Source organism: Synchiropus splendidus, chromosome 1, assembly GCF_027744825.2.
Source record: "Synchiropus splendidus isolate RoL2022-P1 chromosome 1, RoL_Sspl_1.0, whole genome shotgun sequence".
Taxonomy (NCBI): Eukaryota; Metazoa; Chordata; class Actinopteri; order Syngnathiformes; family Callionymidae; genus Synchiropus; species Synchiropus splendidus.
The window spans coordinates 44095836-44115004 of NC_071334.1; the positions used below are offsets into that span (position 1 = coordinate 44095836).

At 44.1% G+C, this 19169-nt stretch overlaps 1 protein-coding gene across 2 annotated transcripts in view; it reads right to left on the reverse strand.

The window, feature by feature from the left end:
- The window catches only part of bmpr1bb (bone morphogenetic protein receptor, type IBb), a 39996-nt gene that overhangs the window by 797 nt on the left and 20030 nt on the right, over nucleotides 1-19169 (reverse strand). The window contains exons 3-12 of one of the 2 annotated variants that reach the window (XM_053853763.1): nucleotides 9594-9842; nucleotides 4754-4904; nucleotides 4136-4238; nucleotides 3896-3998; nucleotides 2634-2730; nucleotides 2419-2563; nucleotides 2091-2283; nucleotides 1727-2024; nucleotides 557-732; nucleotides 363-493 (exon numbers count right to left, since the gene is read on the reverse strand). In XM_053853763.1, coding sequence (XP_053709738.1) covers nucleotides 363-493; nucleotides 557-732; nucleotides 1727-2024; nucleotides 2091-2283; nucleotides 2419-2563; nucleotides 2634-2730; nucleotides 3896-3998; nucleotides 4136-4238; nucleotides 4754-4904; nucleotides 9594-9681 — 1485 coding nt within the window. In that variant the 5' untranslated portion in view covers nucleotides 9682-9842. Of the gene's footprint in view, nucleotides 1-362; nucleotides 494-556; nucleotides 733-1726; nucleotides 2284-2418; nucleotides 2564-2633; nucleotides 2731-3895; nucleotides 3999-4135; nucleotides 4239-4753; nucleotides 4905-9593; nucleotides 9843-19169 lie in introns of both variants that reach the window. The other variant, XM_053853762.1, reaches the window with a different exon arrangement.

The window sequence follows — 19169 nt, forward strand, 5'->3', positions numbered from 1 at the left end:
GCCACACAGTTTAACTGTGCCAGTCTTTTTGCAGGCTCACACCTCGTGACACAAGACTCTGCTTCACATTATGCAGTGTTATGTTGGCCGTATAAAGTGGCAGGGACTCGCTCAGGTGTGTGGGATTCCTAGTGCGTTACGTGCTTCCTGTCAAGTGTGACTAGAGGGTGAGTCACATTCTGTTGAGGAAGCTGGATTTTCCCTGAAACACTGCTGTTAGGTATCTACATTTGCAGGTGTGAGCTTGATTCATTTTTTAACAAATCAACTATAGAAGTTTATAAATATAGAAGTACTGAGTCAGGAGGATGAAGCTCAGGTTTGACTGAATTCAAACATCACACACTCAGGAGCAAAAGTACCTCATCGTTGCCCCAGCGATTTATAAACAGCGGCCTTTGCGCCTTGATGCAGACCACTTCCCTCATGTCCTCGTAAGAAGGGTCCGTGGGCACGAGGTCGTAGTAGGGCAGCTGATAGTCCTCCACGATGCCTGTGTGAGACGCGACAGAGTAACACACCCATCCACTGGTTCACTGAAGCAAAGCTAACTCACCTCCACATATGCACCGGCGAGTCATCTCCCACACGATGAGACCGAAACTGTACATGTCTGCCATTATGAAGGACTGGAAGTAGCTTCTGTTGAGACTCTCCTCCAGAACTTCAGGTGGCATGTAGCGCTTGGTTCCCACTCGCAGGTTGGGAGGTATGTCCACCTCGTTGGTGTCACTGAAACACAAAGGCTCAAGTTCACTTCAGCCCTAACACACATATCGAGGGTTCAGCACCGATAGCAGCGTTTTTCATCCGGGGTGAGAGAGTGTCAGGTGTGCCGTGGGAAAATGATCCAGTTTCACAACATGTGTCCAGAGATAGAGGTGGGCGATATGATGACTTTAAACCAGCAACCAAGGTGAGCAGATCACATGGATTCACTGACATTCTTTCTCTCCACTCTACTGTAGAGCTACAGTGTGTTGATGCGCTGATCTGTCCGTCAGTCAAAGCAGCGCTGCTGTGGTGCGCGGCGCTCCTCTTCCCACACACTCACAGCCAAGAAGCCGCTCACATGCGCAACTTCCAGCTGTTTTTAAACCTGATGCGCCTCTAACTTGACCACACACTTTCACCACAGAACCATGGAGGGAGAGATCCTTATCGGACCCGCGACGCCAAAGACTGTCTGCACCGGCTAACATGACGTCGCACTGCAAAACTTTATTGATACTCATGGACTGTCAAAGTTTGCTTTGTGGTTTAAAAGTTGGAGAAGAACTAAATGCACAACAAAATAAATGTGCTCCAAAATGTGAAGAGAGAAACAATAACTGTTTATACGAAGCAAGTTCAGGTAAAGAATGTTAAGGGTTTGTCTGGAAACTCAAAACTACAATAAAATCATGCAAAAGAGAAGAGATAAAATCCAAACAGTTATTAAAAGTAAGTAAATACATAAATAAATCATGATATATTTTGCCATATTACCCACAACTTTCTGGACACATTTGAAACAAGTACATTTTCTGTAATTTGTTTCTGCAAATAGCCTGGCAAAATAACAACTGAGTGTCAGCAGCTACAGTTTTTCACAAATGAATAGAGATTTTCTATAGGACTTTAAGCACAAGTGCGCTTTGGCCGAGGTTCCTTTGGTGGTGAGCCTCGGGATTTTTTTCAATAAACCAAGGGTGCTGTGGCTAGAAAAAGGTTGAAAAATACTGACCTGTTGAACTTGACAGCCAGTCCGAGGTCGGCGATACAGCAGTAGCCGTTCTTTTTCACCAGGATGTTTTTACTCTTCAGGTCTCGGTGAGCAATGGCGGGTTTCCCCTGCGTGCCGTAGATCTCGGTGTGGAGGTGGCACAGGCCCGATATGGAGGAGTAGGCCAGCTTCAGCAGAGCTCTGACGTCTAAGCTGTTGGACTTGAGGTAGTCGTACAAGGAGCCGTTCTCGTGGTAGTCTGTGATCAGGTAGAGCTGCGTCCACGAGCCCGTGCCTTTGATATCGGCGGCTATGAATCCTGAGGACCACGAGGATGTTGAGGGTGGGAACGACGACGTGGCTTGAACAGAGCTCCTCCACTTACCCAGGATGTTTTCATGTCTCATCAGGAAGGTCTGGTAGATTTCCGTCTCCCTGAACCAGCTCTTCTCCTCAGTGGTGAAGAAGACTTTGACAGCCACTCTCTCTCCTCTCCACTTGCCCATCCACACCTCTCCGTAGCGTCCCTTCCCGATCTGCTTCACCATCTGAATCTGCTTGGCGATGGTGCGCTGAACCTGCTCATCACAAATATTTTTTTTAGTTTTACAAGCCCACTTATTGTTCACAAAAGCTTATAAATCTGCCCAATATATGCGACAATATGAACGTTACGTATGCTCATTGTGTCTTCTGTAGTGTTTTACTCTCACCAGTAGAGGGAGCCCTGAGCCAGAGCCTGACCCGACGCTGGCCGACTGCTCTATCAGGTCCTTCAAAGACTCTTGCGGAGGAATGTAGGTCTCGTCCGGTTCCAGGTTGATACTGTAGTGAGTCTGTGACTCCTGCCGTTTGTGTCTGACACAGAGAGACCATGGCTTTGTAGCGCACCACTCAAGGCTGATCTAGACGTCAGCAAATGTCTCACCTGAGACAGCAGAAGATGAGGATGACTCCCAGGAAGATAATGCAGACAATGAGGGAAATGAAAAGCGCCATGTACTGCACACTGCTGTCCACATAATCTGAAGAAACATAAATTTAAAAAACAGTTAAAGCAGCAGAAAGCGTGATGAGGTGAAATGAGTGTGGATTTTGAACTGATGGCCGCTGTCACGGAGGAGATTATTTTCCTCTTCCTGCCCCTGGTGGCATGTGATCGATCACATCTCCTTCCTGAATCTCACAGATCAGATGTCACTCTGACATGGCGATAGAACCTCCAGAGTCCACCACAGCTCTGGGGCTCTAGTCTTTCTGCTGCTTCCCTGTCAGTCAAACACACACCCCAACCAGCCTCAGTGCCAGTAAGTCCTCACTAGGGTCCGGCAAAATCTAATTTGGTCAAATATGAGTTGGACAAAACCGAGTGGCAGCTTGTTTTGTGGTTCACAGTCCAGACACTCACTCTTTATGATCAGACACGGGAAAATGATTTTGTTGTTTCCCCTAAAACCTGAAACGACACTCAAACTGCTGACATCGACACATGCGACTGTCAACTACGAGGCAGCTGAAGCTGTCGACACTAAAGCAGCGTTTAATAAACAACGCTCAGACACATTGGTGATTTCCTGGGCTCACAGAAGTTGTTTTGGAGTTCAGAACACTCGCTTCTCACCACCAGACACAACACCAGCTTCCTGAATGCTGCTATGGAGTAAACTGTTAGATATGGAATCAGCCGTGAAGAAATCAGCCTATTAGACACCGCCACTATCTTTGAGGGGGCAGATAAGCTACACCTGGGTTTGACATCATACACTATGGAAGGGTTGAAAAACAACATCATCGCCAGCTGGTGTGAAGAAACTAAGGTCATAAGAGATCAGATCGGAGGCTGCTGGAGCAACTCTGTGTTTGAGTGACAGACGGGGACCAAGTGAGAGAGGAGAGGCGGAATGTGTGTGGTGGAGTGACAGATGGACAGATATCGCACATCCGTCTGGAGGCAGAAACTGAAGCAGGCCCCAGGGAGAAGCTGTCCTTTTCATTAGAGGGTGAGAGAACAAGCCCAGGCTGCAGGCTCTGTTTCACCTGCCCGTCTCTCTCTGCGGCCCGTGGATCAGCATGTGCCACTTCACCTCGGCACCACAATGTGGTTTGTAACAGTTTAAACTGTCACTACCCATCCCAGCCCTGAGTGGCCAGAAGAAAGCATTGAAAAAGCCTCTCTCAGACATGTCTCACCAGAAGTCCTGAGCGGGGGAAGCGTGGGGTGAAGGTCTGTGTTGCAGTAGTCCTGGTCGGTGCAACACTTCAGTGCTCTTCTGGTGCGGGCGTTCCAGGTGTCCTGTCACACAAACAGTGTCATTCCTCAGCGCCTTGTAAACACCAGAGATTTAAATAGACCTCATAAAGAGAGTGGAGCTCATTAAGACTCAACAACAGCCCCTGAAGATGAAGGAGGGAGGGGGAGGACAAACTCACTCTGCACTGGAACTCGGAGCCAGCACGTCCTAGACATCCAAAGGTGAACACAGCCATGCCCCCCTCTTCTTCTTCCACCATCGTGAAGCAGTATCCATCCGTCCTGTTTCAGAGGGAGAGAAAAAGTTTGGTCGTGATCAGTGACGGACAGCATTAGAAAAAACAGTTAATATATGGATGGATGGATGGAGGGATGGATAGAACGATGGATGGATGAGTGAATGAATGAATGGATGATTGATGGATGAATGAATGGATGGAGGGATGGATGATGGAAGAAAGGAAGGATGGATGGATGAACGAATGGATGGAGGGATGGGTGGATGGATGGAATGATGGATGGATGGATGAGTGTATGAATGAATGAATGGATGATTGATGGATGAATGAATGGATGGAAGGATGGATGATGGAAGAAAGGAAGGATGGATGGATGGATGAACGAATGGATGGAGGGATGGGTGGATGGATGGAATGATGGATGGATGGATGGATGGAATGATGGATGGATGGATGAGTGTATGAATGAATGAATGGATGATTGATGGATGAACGAATGGATGGAGGGATGGATGATGGAAGAAAGGAAGGAAGGATGGATGGATGAGTTCACCGTACATGCACGTGTTGTTGACGGAGTCTTTAGGACAGTGATGGTTGCAGTGGCACCACAGGATGTTTTCAGGCACCACTGCAGATTTGCTGCCCTCCTGCTTCTTCTGACTGCCCTTCCATCCATTTTTCAGCAGCATGGAGTCCAACAGGTTTGCTGCACACACAGAAAAGACCATCAGAACCACAGTTGTCCACAGAAGTCCAAGTGCTTGTCCTTCATTTTAAGCAGCTCATTTGTTTGTCCAACATCAGGGTTCAGGAGGAGAAGATAGGCCAAAAGACTCCTCCAGATGTGTGAGATAAATCACCTGCTCAAAAGAAAGAGACATCTTTCCGCATGTGTCTCCCGAGTGCACTTTGACCTCCGTGGGGTCACATCCGACCTGCGCAGGGGCTATTTATCCTCCTCCACGCTATCACCGCATTCCCAGCCCTCTTAACCCTCTCCAGGCTTCAAAAAAGTCCTCCGTCCCCAGAGACAGGCGCACATACAAAACCTGCTCCTACGGTCACTTCATCTCATCTGGTTCTGTTGTGCCGCTTCTGGCAACCTGTTCCACGTTTCCCAGCCGTGACCAAAAATTCTTTAGCATGGGAATACGGCTGGAGCATCAATAGGGCCTCTCTACATGCTACCGGAGCAGAATCTCACAGATCCCCACTGAGAAAACATCTCAGGTGGGTGTGACTGCAGCACAGAGACGATATGTCCACAACAAACTACTTGAAAACAGACTGAGTCAACGCACACACCAACACAAGAGGAAAGACAGACGCAGACCAAACAGATAAATCAAGTTTTCATAGACTTTCCTCTCCTGACCTCTTTCTTCAATGCGTCCCATTGTTTCTTTATCAGTCCATGTGGTCAGGACTGACTGGAAACGCCGGAGACCACAAAGTAACGCTCAGCTGCATTTCAGATTCAGATCAGACGACCCGAGAGCAGCAGCTCAACTGTTTACAATCTGTGTACGGTTGAAAATAAGAAGGCTAAATCTGAATGAGAAAATGAAACAGATGGGTGTTTGTGGAGTTTGTGCCATGAATGGGTTTTGCTGCCTCAGCTGTTCTCTGACAAATGTCACATCCTCATTTTATCAGAACAAAAATTTCATCCCAAGTGGACTGATTAGTCTGGCACACTCCAACAAACATGTAACTTTATCCAAATTAAATGGAAACTTGAAAAGCACCCAGAGAGCGCAGACCTCTGCCAAGCATCTCTTTTCAACCACAGTTTTCTGAAAAACTGATCTTTTTTAGCATTTGAATTACAATGACAGCAGGACAGCAGGTGGCAGTGGAGTCGATGAACTCACTCACACATCACACAAAGTAGTGGAGAAGATTCATTTTTCTGCAGCATTTCCTGAAAATTCTATCGCTGTTCATCAGTCTTTCAGTTAGTTTTCGAACAGAAATACAGATGATTGTGACTGTTCTAGTACTTGGTCCACCGGTCTCTGCGTGAAGACCACATCTTCAACGTCGTATCTCTCGACTGTATTTATACTCAGTCTTGTCTCTGGTTGTGTTGGACTTTTTTCAGGACCAGTGTCGACCACAGCTGAAATTCATGAGTCAGAATGCCACAAAAAAACTGAAATCTTCACGCCTGTTAATACCACACCTGCACTCTCCTTATTTACTGTGCTCTTCTGCCCAGCCCAATGCAACATTAGTGTCATCAATTATTCGCTGGTGCACGTGTGTGTGGGAGTGTTCTTGGCTGTTTTACCTACGAAAAGCGTGATGGATACAGTACGACACCAGATAAAGAAGGAAACGGTTTGAGGATCAGGCACAGTCAACTAACCTGGGATCTAACAAAGGCTCATCTACGGTTCACAGAAACACCATGGCGGTTTCTTCACTGAAAATGGCCATGTGAACATTTGTGACAGAAAAACAACCCCGCGCACATCTGCCTGCAGATCAAATTCTGTGGGGGGAATCATATCCACATCCTGACAGGAAGCTCGGGTGCACGGGGGGCTGAAGGAGCTGGGACCTGCTGAGGAACCACGGCTGCTGTTTTGTACATCTGCACCACCAGTGACCTCAAAACGCCGCTGTTACCACACAATAATAGCAGCAAGTCATTACTGCTGGAGTCCATTTTGGGTCAGTGAAATGCATATTCATTTTTAAATGAATTCAACTCCACTCTTTGACAAATGATCCAACCCCAAGCACACAGTCCTGGTCTGTCTCCCACTGATTTCTTCCCCATACTGAGACCCCATCTCCTCTGTGTGACCCTCACCAACCCGAACAGGTGGCAAATTGACCGTTCGACTGTGATTTACGGCCAAACTCACACATGTTTTACAGATTTAAAATATCACATCACTGCAGAGACAGAATAGAAAAACAACTGTGGTTGAGGCACTGGTGAGGAGTAAAAGGCGTCTGACACCTGAGAGAGTCCAGTGATTTGTTTGCCAGCACTGGAGAGGGCGCTAAAGTCAGGCTGCTTAGTTCGCATTAAGGTTTGACATTAGCTTGGTGGTTCACTTTGAAACACAACTTCCCCACTTATTGAGTAAATATAAATGAATATATATATTTCAACCAAACAACAATGCTAAACTCGAGATTTGTGAACACCATTTAGGTTGGGAAAAGGCAATCCCACCACACGATGTCCCTCACGAAACGTGATGAGCTTCATAAATCTGTTTATAACTGCACTTTTTTTGTTGGGCTGCTCTGAGACTTTCCACAGATAATAAAACAACAACGGCAAAGTGAACCATGGCAGAGCACAGCTGATGTTTTGGTGAATAACTGTGGCAGTTTAGGTGGTAGGCAAGTGAGCAACACCAGCAACCTGAAGGCCCACACGAAAAACTGTGAAAAACTTTCCAGTTATTGACACGTGGAGAGGATATATTGAGCTGAATCGGGGAGGGAGATTACTTTTACTTTGCTTTGAAATACATTTTTTCACCCGCCTGATTCAACAAGGATTGCAAAGACGGGTTAGCTTCTTTTTTTGTCACATACCAAATCACTCCAAATCTCTTAATACTTCTTCTGGACTGGACCTCAAGGATTTTTGCGCAGAGATAAGAGGCAAATTCTCCGATGCAGCGTTCATGGGCAGCTGAGGTATTTCATGACCAACTGTCAAAGTAACGGAGCTGCTCCAAAAACCACCCAGTTAGTTTGCAATGTCACAGCTGCTCCTCTGCGTTCACACGATTTCAGCTCCACACTCAAAACCACGATCACGGCACGCAGATTTAATGCCACACTCGATTGTCTCCATAGTGACAAATTAAGCATTCGCACCAAGGGGTGGGCGAGTTCTAATTAAAGAATTCCGAGAAGAGTTGAGGTCATTGCAGCATTACTGCAGCATCAATAGGTCGCGGGTTTACTTTGCAAAGACATTCTGTTGCAGTTGAGGATGGAAGGCGTAACAACATGAAATCACTGGGTACTTTCTTTAACCACTTTGAACTTGCACCTAACCTCTGTGATTCAAATTCAGGTCTCGCGAATACTTGACCACTGAAGCTCTTGTGTGGTTCAAGACACAATGTATCTGTTATTTTCACTTATTCACAGCCAAGATTCTGATGTTGTCTGATGCCCTCACATGTAATGCAATGCACAAGTTTATCTTGATATATTTTTCAAGAATAACTGTGTGGAACATTGCAGAAGATGGTTTTAATATTCTCCATGAAAGCTTGTACGACTTTACAGTTCTTATTTGGTCAATAAATTTGATTGATACCAATGCCAGTGGCAACTGAAGCTAAATCTCCTCTCTCTGCAGATGCCTTGCTACCATTTTAAATTTGAGCATTTCTAAGGTTTCATAACTTCATGACAAGTTCACCACTCTCATGATTGTGATGCAAATTTAGCCATGTATTATCAGATAATTGGAAGACAAAACCAGAACACACAGCCATAAAAGGGCAGTGAATCATTTTAACAGACTCAGAAATAGAATAAAATGCTCAAGTGGTCCCATGGGGGTGGGAGCCCGTCGACCCTGGTGGCCTGTCACAACCTTACGGGGCACTGTGACACTGCTGGTATTCACCGTAAAAAGACAACTGGCTGTCCATCTTCAAACAATTCAAAACATGAAGTGGGGTGGTGGTGTGTGTGGGGGGGTGGCGGGACACATGAAAGCACACCCGCTCTCATGGTAGTCCCTGCAGAGATCATAATAGCTTTTGCGCATCATAAATACATCATAAGTAAAGAATAGAATTGGTGATAGGCTGCAGTGGCCTGAATGGAACAGTGAAATTAGTACGTATATTTACGTTTCAGAGTAAAAACGAAAATCAATCAGACTAAGATTTAGTGGACGGAGTAGTTGCAATGATCAGGGGAAAAATAACCATTTTGCATGGCCACAGAGCTGAAGTTAGCTTGCTAGCAGGCTTGTTTTTAAAGTTGTTTTTAAAGTTTCCTGCTATTTTTTTTCCCATTCCAGTGTTATTAGTCGATCACCATCATGTTGCATGAGTTAATTTAATAGTAAACATGAAGCAAATGTGTGATGCTATTTTCCTGTCTCTTCTGGCCCAAAAACAATCTGAGATTGCCCTTTGTTCCACTCTATTCGAGTGAATTTCCCTCCTTCCATGGTTCACTCTACTGGTATATTCATGAAATAGATATTTTCTAGAATCCTTCACTCCATATTGGCTGACAGAAACAAAAGAATTCAAAATGTGTTAAGATGGGGACATTTAAATAATCGCCAAAAGAGAGGACGTAGCTTGACTGAAACTGAAGGTTTTTTTTTTTTTGCGGATGCCACAATATAAAGAGAAACAATTGAAATGAAGAACAGGTGAGTATTTACCATCAGATCCAGTCATCTGCGATAATAGTCCGGTCAGCAGGAGTACAGCCGACCAGGCCCGCACTTGAAGGCACAACACCATCACCATCAGGTCACCGCTAACCGTCCAGTTCAAATCCCCAAAGTGCGGCGGCACCTGCGCAAGAAGATGAACTTGTGTAATAGATCCCTTGGTAAGAACAGCGGCGGTCTTTTCTGAAGGAGTTCCCAGCCGTCCTGCAGCCTCCAGCACTAGTCGACACTGACAGCCTGGGAGAGACCGACAGAGAAGAGAGAACAGAACGGGGGGTGTTACTTTGGTACTCTCTCTCACTGTGCTATTTGTCCGGCCCTTTCTGCGACCGTTCCACTACAGAGGCAACAGCTGAGTATATCTGGACCCACACACCGCCTCTCTCCCCCCTGCACCACACACTCACACACTACAGATTCTCACATCAGTCAGGACAGAGAGCAGAAAAGACAGAGGCAACAGGGGGTGAAGCAGGGCTGTGGATGTGGGTAAGGGGGCTGAACGAGGTGTGAAAGGCTGCAGTGAAAGCTTTATGAACTATGGCCACGGGGACACAAACACACAGCATGAAAACTCTGAACAGAAAACCTTCAGCCAACACATATTGTACACATTTTCAATGAAAAAAAAATATCGACAGAGAAGGTGAAGTAAGTATCTTTTCTCCACCCCTCAATATAATTCATCATGTCTCACAACCGCAGCCCTTTTATTTCACCTTTTTCTATAATGAACATATAATGGGGGAATCAATGTTTTAATGTCGTTCACAATATTTTCCACTCTCCCATCCATAATATTGTTACAAATGTAAGAGTTAATGCACCACAAAAAACATATTATAATAATTAATTTATTATTACAGATATTGAGTCATCCAATTTGAAATTATAGTTGATTTACTTTAATCCAAGCAATACTGCAAACAGCTGATAAACCAGTAGCAATAATGAAGTCATCTGAATCATTTTAATGCAAATTATTTTCTAGCTGTCTGCGTTCTGTGTTGCATGCCCCTGATGGGAAATGACCAAAAACAAAAAATAATAATAATAATAATAATCTTTCACAGAAACACCATTAAGAGAATTTAAAAGTCAAGTTCTTAAATATTATATTTACATAAACTTGTTTTGTCAATCTCGAACAGTCATCAGGGTGTATGCAGCCTTGACCCATTTTCAAATCCTGTATCTGCAAAACAAGTTGAATGTCGTCACGCTGTGATCTTTCCACGATGTTCATTGCCTGCACTTTTCAATGTCACAAACAGTGTCTTTTAAAGCTTTTAGCGCCCGACTGGCATCACATTGTGCTCGACAAACTGTTACATCAGAACACTTTAAGATTAGAAAGCTATAATCTGACATGGAGGGGTTAAAAGTGAAGAAGTTGGACCTGATATATGGAAATAGAAAAACAGTCAAATTCACAATGCAAAAATATATGGTAAAATAAGTCAGGCTGGTGAATCCAGTAAATGCAAATGATTCAATCACCAGAACCATCTCACCACGTCCAAGCCATTTCAGGTGCCTTTTGAAGGATTTACAGGGTAAAAATGACTCGATTACGGCTGGAGGGAAAAGCAGCTGGCCGTCGAGTGAAAAAAAGCCTGTTTACAGCAGAGCCGTTGTCGCAATAATCGGTAACCAAGTGTGTGGAATTAAGGTTAATCACATCGACCGCCTCATGTGAGTCCGTGTGTAAAAGGGGTGAAAACACAAACACTTGTGGAGCCTTAATGGGGATCAGGCCATCGCTCGTCAGGTGATCAGAGGTGACTAGAGCTCACACCTCCAGGCACCGCCACAATTCCACAACTTCACACTAATCCACCAACAGGCAATACCACACACACAAAAGGTTAACAATAGGGACACATTCCACTGGTGTAAGATGTATGTAGGTTACAAGTTAAGAGGATTAACTACGCTATTAGACAGATTACATCAAGTCCACTACAGCACTTACACACATCATAAACGTCAGAGGGATGAACGGATTTAACTTTGGTGTGAAGTTCTTGGAAGTCGAGTCTTGTTTATTTATCCGCCACAAATGGCAGCAGAAAAGTAAACAGAATGAAAAACTGCTGGTGTGTAAGCGTTTTAGGGGGGAAGGGGCGAAGCAACAAAAGGCACCAAATGGGCTTCTCCACACCTCATTTTGTGATGGTAAGAAGAGAGCACAGCCAGGAGATCCTGCGCTGGCACTGAGGCTGTCGGCCCTCATTTGCACAGCGCTGCGCATTACATGTGATAAGTCAGACCATTCCGGAGCACGAGTGCACAGGGAGCTGTGTGAATGGGTCAGTGCACCTCACACACCCTTCCGCGCTCCATCACACACCCAGCATGGAGCGCCTTTCTATTCTCAGACGGGCTACACTGGCCTGAGGGACGCAGGGTCCGCGGGAGCTCTGTAGGTGGGGGTCACTCAGCCACGTCAGGGGGTCGTGAGTGGAGTGGACAAGTGGGAAGACTGGCCTTCAGTCAGAGATGCCGGTAGTGACGCGTTATTTAGTAACGTGGGACAAGTCAGTCATGGCAGGCAGGCAGCTCACGTGTCAAGCAACACGGATATAAAACAACAGCGGAGTGAGGAGAGAGAAAATACAGCTACTACTTTCAATTGGTGGCTACAGATGACAGCATTAACCCTAAGAGTTCACGGATGTGCAGAAACGACCGACTTGAGAAAGCAAAAATAAGTAAATAAATAAAAAACACTCAAATCTCCGGTTTTGAAATCGAGGTTGAATTAAACAACACCCATGATACATTAAGCCATCCACACTTTTCTGGTGTACTGATGTGTACTGACTCTTTGTGCATCTGTGTTTTGTAGTAGACCAGTCCCTTAGGACTCTCCTGACTGTAATGTTTTGTTAATTTAGTTAAGTTAATTCCTTAAAAAAAGGGGGACATATCCGGCATTTTTCTTAAAATATCACTTTGTATTTGCCTACATGCCTTTTTTATTTTATTTGCCTTTATTCATATGTTTGTTGCTTTTTGTGTGTGTCATTTTAGGTCCAATGTGATAATGCAGCACGACAAAACAGAATATTGACCCTACTATTCAGTCAGCTGAGATTGTGCTGAATGATCCCAAACTTACTTTAAATTTCACATAGCGGAAAATCAATACGCTTCAGCATACTTCTTGTTCTTCTATATGTTCAATTTGTTTTTAAGCTGCTTAAGTTCGAAAAACACAACCTCAAAATTGTCCTGTCAATTTTATGCACAGGCGATGAGCCTTTGCTGTCAGCAGCTGCTGAATTTAGCTGGAAAAGTGACTGGTAATCTATCTTATTTACATTTTAATTCAAGTAATCGGAAAAGTAACTAAGTTACCTTTTAAGGAAGTAATGAGTAGTCAGTAGTCCGATTACTTTTTAGCAGCAACACTGCGCACGGTGAACTTAACTCCTGACAGCGTTTTCTTCACTTCTACCCTCCTTCTTAAGCAGCTCTGAAATGGATCACATCAGAATAACACATCATGGGGACTATTCCATGGGTTAACATCACACTACCAAGGGATGACTAAAGAGTGGCTAGTGGCCATAGTGAACGGAAGTATGCTGTGCATTCTAGGCACTAGACATTTGAAGAGTTGTCACTCACGCCAGACAAGATACAGTCTCTGGCGGTGAACTGAGTAGTGTCCTAAATGTACTTTTTGAATTGTGCATTACACTACACTTCTATATCACCTGGAGACACTACACTGCAGAGTGCACTGGAGGTTGAAAGGTCAGGGTAGAAAACAAATGATGAAATTACTCCAAGCTGAGATGGAATGCGTGTCATGAGTGATGTTCCCACCATAGCCAAACACAACAGCAGCTCTGTGAAATTAGAGGATTTTCAGCCGCTCAACCTAAAAATTGCTGTCACTGAATCCTAAGAGAAGTTTATTAGCGTAGCAGCACAGCTGTCTGCTCAAATGACCCAAAGAGTTGAAATAAAATAAACCAAACATACATGAAGCGTGACACTGTCTGCACTCAGCTCAGCGGTTTGAATATTGACATGGTTGTATTTCAGGAGATAAACATACTAAGATGCCTGAATAAATGAGGAAAAAAACCTCTTTTCTGATATCCATCATTTCAGAACATATCACTGAGTTTGAATGTTACCACTATCTTCGGGACATTGTAGTTTCGGTAAGAGCACCACAAACAAACTCTCTTTTGTATTGAAGGGGAGAAACAGAGTGCGTTTGGCCAGTGACAACTATTAGGCTCATTTGTGCTCAACATTACATACCGATCTAGATACGGACGTAGCCTTCTGTCTGTGTTCATTTTGTCCGTATTTCTGCATGTTTTCACAAAGTTCACGACTACAGACCAAATGGAGCAGTACCCCCGGAAACCATGGGGGCAGTGTTGCTTTACTACCCGATACATAGCTCCAATGAGACACGAAGAAGATGTGACAATGACAGAAATTCTCCGTCCTCCAGTAGCAATATACTTCATGGTCTACCCGACCATCGCTTCCTTTAGACATACTCAGAGACTATTGAGAAAAGACAAACTATGGGAAATTGAGGACAGTGAAGCAACAATGATGGTTTCATGTAGTGATCTATTTTATGATCTAAGAGACTGATCCCCAAAGTGGCCTTCAACCACCGATTGTTTGAGTATTTCCCTGCAAAGCCCCTCCATAAAAGTGGATAAGCACATCTGTTCACTGAAAGTTGATGCCAAAAATGTTTTCATGCAAACCCTGCCACTACAGATATGAATTTTGCAGCTATGAACCTGAACTTTGAACCATAAAACTACTTCAAGGGGAACTACTGAACGTTTTTTTCAGTAAACTTGAAAAGCAAACTCGTTCTGCGGTGAAGTTACCGAGAGGTGGGTTTTTAAACTTTAAATTTCTTCCAGACCAAATCTGAACATCATTTGTCAGTTAGGAACACTCAGGGAATCGAAACAAAAGGTCAGCTATGAAAGTAACGGCACACTGACAACACATTCGTGTAGTGGTGTTAGTTAAAACAGACATTGACAAGTACAGTTGTGAGGCATCAAAATGAGAGAAGCAGTTGCAGCATGCAGACAGGAAGGCATTCACATAAAGATCATGAAAAACGACTGCTGAACAGGTCCAGAGAAGAAAAGGTGACTGAACAATGACGACAATGAACAAGTTTTCATGGGGACATTTAATCATAGAGAGTCATAAAAAGGATGCTTCCAGAGCAAACATTTTGCAACTGTACTATCTTGTCGCGACCAAATGTAACTACAATTTACATTTAACTATATTTATACTAATGACTTTATAAAGTGCAGTGAAGACCATTGACAAACTATAAGAGAGACTCTTGTTGACTCTTGCTGGACACCAGACGACTGTTGAAGAGGGCTTGCATGCCTCTCTCTGCCTTAACAGATAACAAGATGGACGTGCTATTGGAAAACTGGATTTCTTTTTGCCAAGTCAACCAGGAGCATTTAATGAAAGGATCCTGATTGGCTGCTGGGCTGTGTCAGGCAGACACCAGCAACCAGAGGGGTCTAATTAAGGGGTTCCTCTGACGGTCAGACAAAGCAGACAGCAGGGGTCAGGACTCGGGCCTGCAAACTGGCTGTGACCCTCACACCTGCCTGGTCGCATTATACCGCAACATGTCTGCACACGGCACGGCGGACACGCTGACACGTGATTGCTGGAGGGATTCTGCACCACACACAGGCAGCCTTTCAGTTCACCCTTGAAAAACTGGGTACGGCCTCACAGAGGACGCCAACACTCCCCACAATAACGGAGACTGTTACGGGTGGGGGGGCCCATCTGTGAATGTGTGAAAAGTTCAAGTCTACTTTCACACCGGAAAACAAAAAGCTCGACCAGTGTGACCTGCTCCAGAATAGCTCCACCTGTCTCAAGATCCAATTAGTCCCTGGATCCATTCAAGTGTGAGGCACTTGAAACTGGGTCAAAGGAAAATAAAGACATAGAAACTTCTGGTTTGGGGTGAATAATTGTGAATTTATCGGGACTTAATTAAAAATGAGAGGCATAAACACAAGCAGAGGAATGAGACGCTGAAAACTGTCAGGGGCTTGTTACAAAGCAGAGCCAAAACTTCCTGCAAGGTCAGAACCGGCCTTTAATGATACAAAAAGTTGCTTGTGTTTTTACTTTATCACGCGCTGTTTGGGAGCCACTCATTGTACGTGTGCACTGAACGTGTGCAGAAATAATTGTGATGCTAATGCTGCAAGAAGTGGGAGCGAGAGAAACACTTTGAAAGCAAGATTTGTGTCACTTCTGTCAGAAATAATAGAATAAAGCAAGTGTCTGCATGAAGTTGACAGAAACACAGATTACAGTCTGCACGTTGTAGCTTGTAACAACCATTAGGTGCCGATATCTCACGTTCTTAACAGCAGATGAAGAACAGTAACATTTAGACGATGAAACCATCGCTAGGATTGTTGGGAAAAGCCCCTGATCAGCTACAATCTCTAATCTACATCTAACTCAAACAGAAGCTCATACAAGCTCAATGCAGTTTCCAAAACATCCATTGCACTGTATTGTGGACTCTGGCTTTTCACACAGCTGGTTCTGTCTCAGGTGACCTGAGTCCGATGAGCCCCCTGCTGTGCAGCCTCGCACCTCTGTGCCTCAGGCGATGTCCCTTTTTTCTCTTCAGTTGGTGGCGCTCTGCGCAAAATAACGAAGTATGTCTCAAGGAAGTCATCATGAGGCGAAAACACGTGAGTTATCAAACACCCGCACACATCGCGAGTCCTGGACCGCTGTGCCGCGCTCCTGTTCCCAAGCCCAATTTTCCTGCAGATGAGGCTGCACACCTCAGTGTTCTGGGAGTTTGAGAAGTTGTTTTTGAACCATGTTGTCCACCCAGACAGCGATCAGACCCTTTACTGCCCGGCATCTATCATGCTTGTGTGGAGTCGCGCTGTACACGTAGTTTCCAGCATCTAGCGCCGAGCCGCCTGAGGTGAGAAGCTCATCCCCCGTGGAGAGTTTCCCAAGACAAAGTGCAGCTCTCCAGTCCGCGGCCAAAACCTGACTCGCTCGTGTTCACATCTCGGACATCTGAGCCGAAAGAGCTTTGTCTTGAGACAGAACCAGCAGTGTGAAAGCGAAAGTCTTTGCTTGGGAATATGAAGCGATGGTGAAGCCACTGCCCTCCTGTTTGTCTGAAGAACATGCAGTTAAAAGTACGTCTTCTCTGTACCGACCAGTATTATTCCATGAAACAAAAATAAAATGTGATTCAAATGAATCTGAATGTATTCACATTTTAATCAGATAAGAAACCACAGTGCAAATACTACTGCAATTTCATTCTAATAATGATTTCTGGAACTTTTTCTGCACACTAGATCCTTTCAAATGTCCTCAAGTCCTCGGTTGTGGAATTAACCGACACTGAAACGGTTATTAAACTACTTAAGCGAGGCTCTCTGTGGAGTCGTTGACATGGACAGGTGGGGTTAAAATGCCAAATGAATTGCCCCGAGCTGCCTGCAGAAGGAATCTGTTCATTAAAATGACCGCCCGTGTCCATTGTGATTAATGGTGTTTGGATAAATCTAGTTTTATTGCTCTTTAATTCAGACAGCATTACTAGTAAAGTGGTGGCTCTGCTGACTATGGTCAGAGAACCTGCTCTGTGTTGTCGGAGTGTGGCGGAGACCAAGGGCAGGACGAGAGCAGCAGGAGGAAGTCTTGTGTGCATACTTTCCATGAGCACCCACACCCTCCTGGGGCTGCTGAAAGCACTTTTGTCGACTATAGTGATGCCGCACACACCCAGGGTTTTGGCTCTGTGCTCTTGCAAAACTTAGATGGAGGGTTTGTCATGAGTCCCTCAGATTCATTTCTTTTCTTGAAAATAAGTCAACAAAGCACATAGAAACAGGATGAAAGTGCTTTCTCATATTTTACCTGTGGGCTCAGAATGAGCCCCACAGGCTCAAAACACTCACTTAAACAAGTGTTAGGGAATTGCCTGATCTATAGCTCCTCAGTCAATATGTTGTTTATCAAGTGAGTACAGTGGTATTCATTAAATGTAAATTAAACACCAATATGGCAAAGACAATGTCATAGATAAAAGCTGAGCTCTCACACACAGTTGTAAACAACTGTATGAAACATCTTTCCAAACAAAGTCTTAAGGAAATATTATTATTACTATTGTTGTTCAATCACACAAGAAGCCCAAACTGAAAATACAATCCACATTACAGACTCAAAAAAGGGATAACAGCAACTCCTTTAACTTCTTTAGTCCCATTACTGAGTAGGAGAAATAACAAAATCTTGTTTTAGCAAAAACAAACTTTTTTTGTTGGCCATTTTTATTAACCATGTTGTTTTCATAATTACTATGACTAAAACATGTCAGATTCATATGGCAAATGAAGCTGGTAACATCACTGTACATATTGTGTGTACACTGCATTCATTCTCAAAATCTGAATACAATTTTCTTTCAGGAGATGTTAATGCACAAGTCTTGCATGTGAGTATATGTGCTATCGTTCCTTCAATCTTTATCTTACTAAAATGACCATAATGTTGTTGTATCACTACAAGATGGTAGTGTTCCTAAATGTGGCTAATATTTAAAAAACAGAGTACCATGGTGCTGAAAGGCAAAAATATAATCTCCACATATACGGATGGGCACCTCAGAGGTAAACAGCACAGTCAAAATAGATAGATATGCCTGTTAAGACAAGAGACAATATGGCTTTGTTCCTGTAAGAGCCAATGTATATCTGCTTTTCCATTTTTCTTTTTGTCTTGACTTGAATCAATTTGTCGATCTTCAGTTTCCCACATTAAGTGACACGGTGGGCCAGGTTTGACAACTGTTTCAGATGTACCACTGTGAAAGCATGTTGTTCAGTGACCTGAGCGCTTATGGACTCGGATAAACTTATCTCTCTCTCTCTCTTAAGAGTTTTGCATCTACCTATGATACCTATAGACTCACGCTGTACTGTTGTTTTTGAGCATTTTGTGTAAAACGCAGAATTTGTTTTCACATAGAACTCCTCCATGTGTTTAAGGATGGGAGAGTGTGAGAAAGACTCGTCTATTTAAATAGATATTTTTCAATCCACAGAGGATTTTGATTGCCAAACATAAGTAATGTCATTCAGTTGTGTGTAAAAACTGCTTTGAATCCTGTGTAAGATCAGCACATTTGGATTGTACACCTGGCTCCATGCTACGATAAAACCCCTCCATAACAATATAAGAACAGGACAGCACATGAATTAACAACTTTGTCTGAGGAATATTGTAAAGGCTCTCCAGTCAAATAAGGTCAAGTGAAGTCTCCCGGCAGAAATTGCATAATGGCAAAAGCGAGAAAGTCAGCAGAAAACAGTGTTCATCAGCTGTTGGGCGTAATTACACTCAGTTTTTTGGAGGGCCCAGCCAAGGTATTCCCATAGCTCAACTGAATGCAGAAGGGACCTCACTGTTTTTCCTCGCTCAGCTTCTCAGCAAATGTTCAACCATATGCTCCTGTGATAG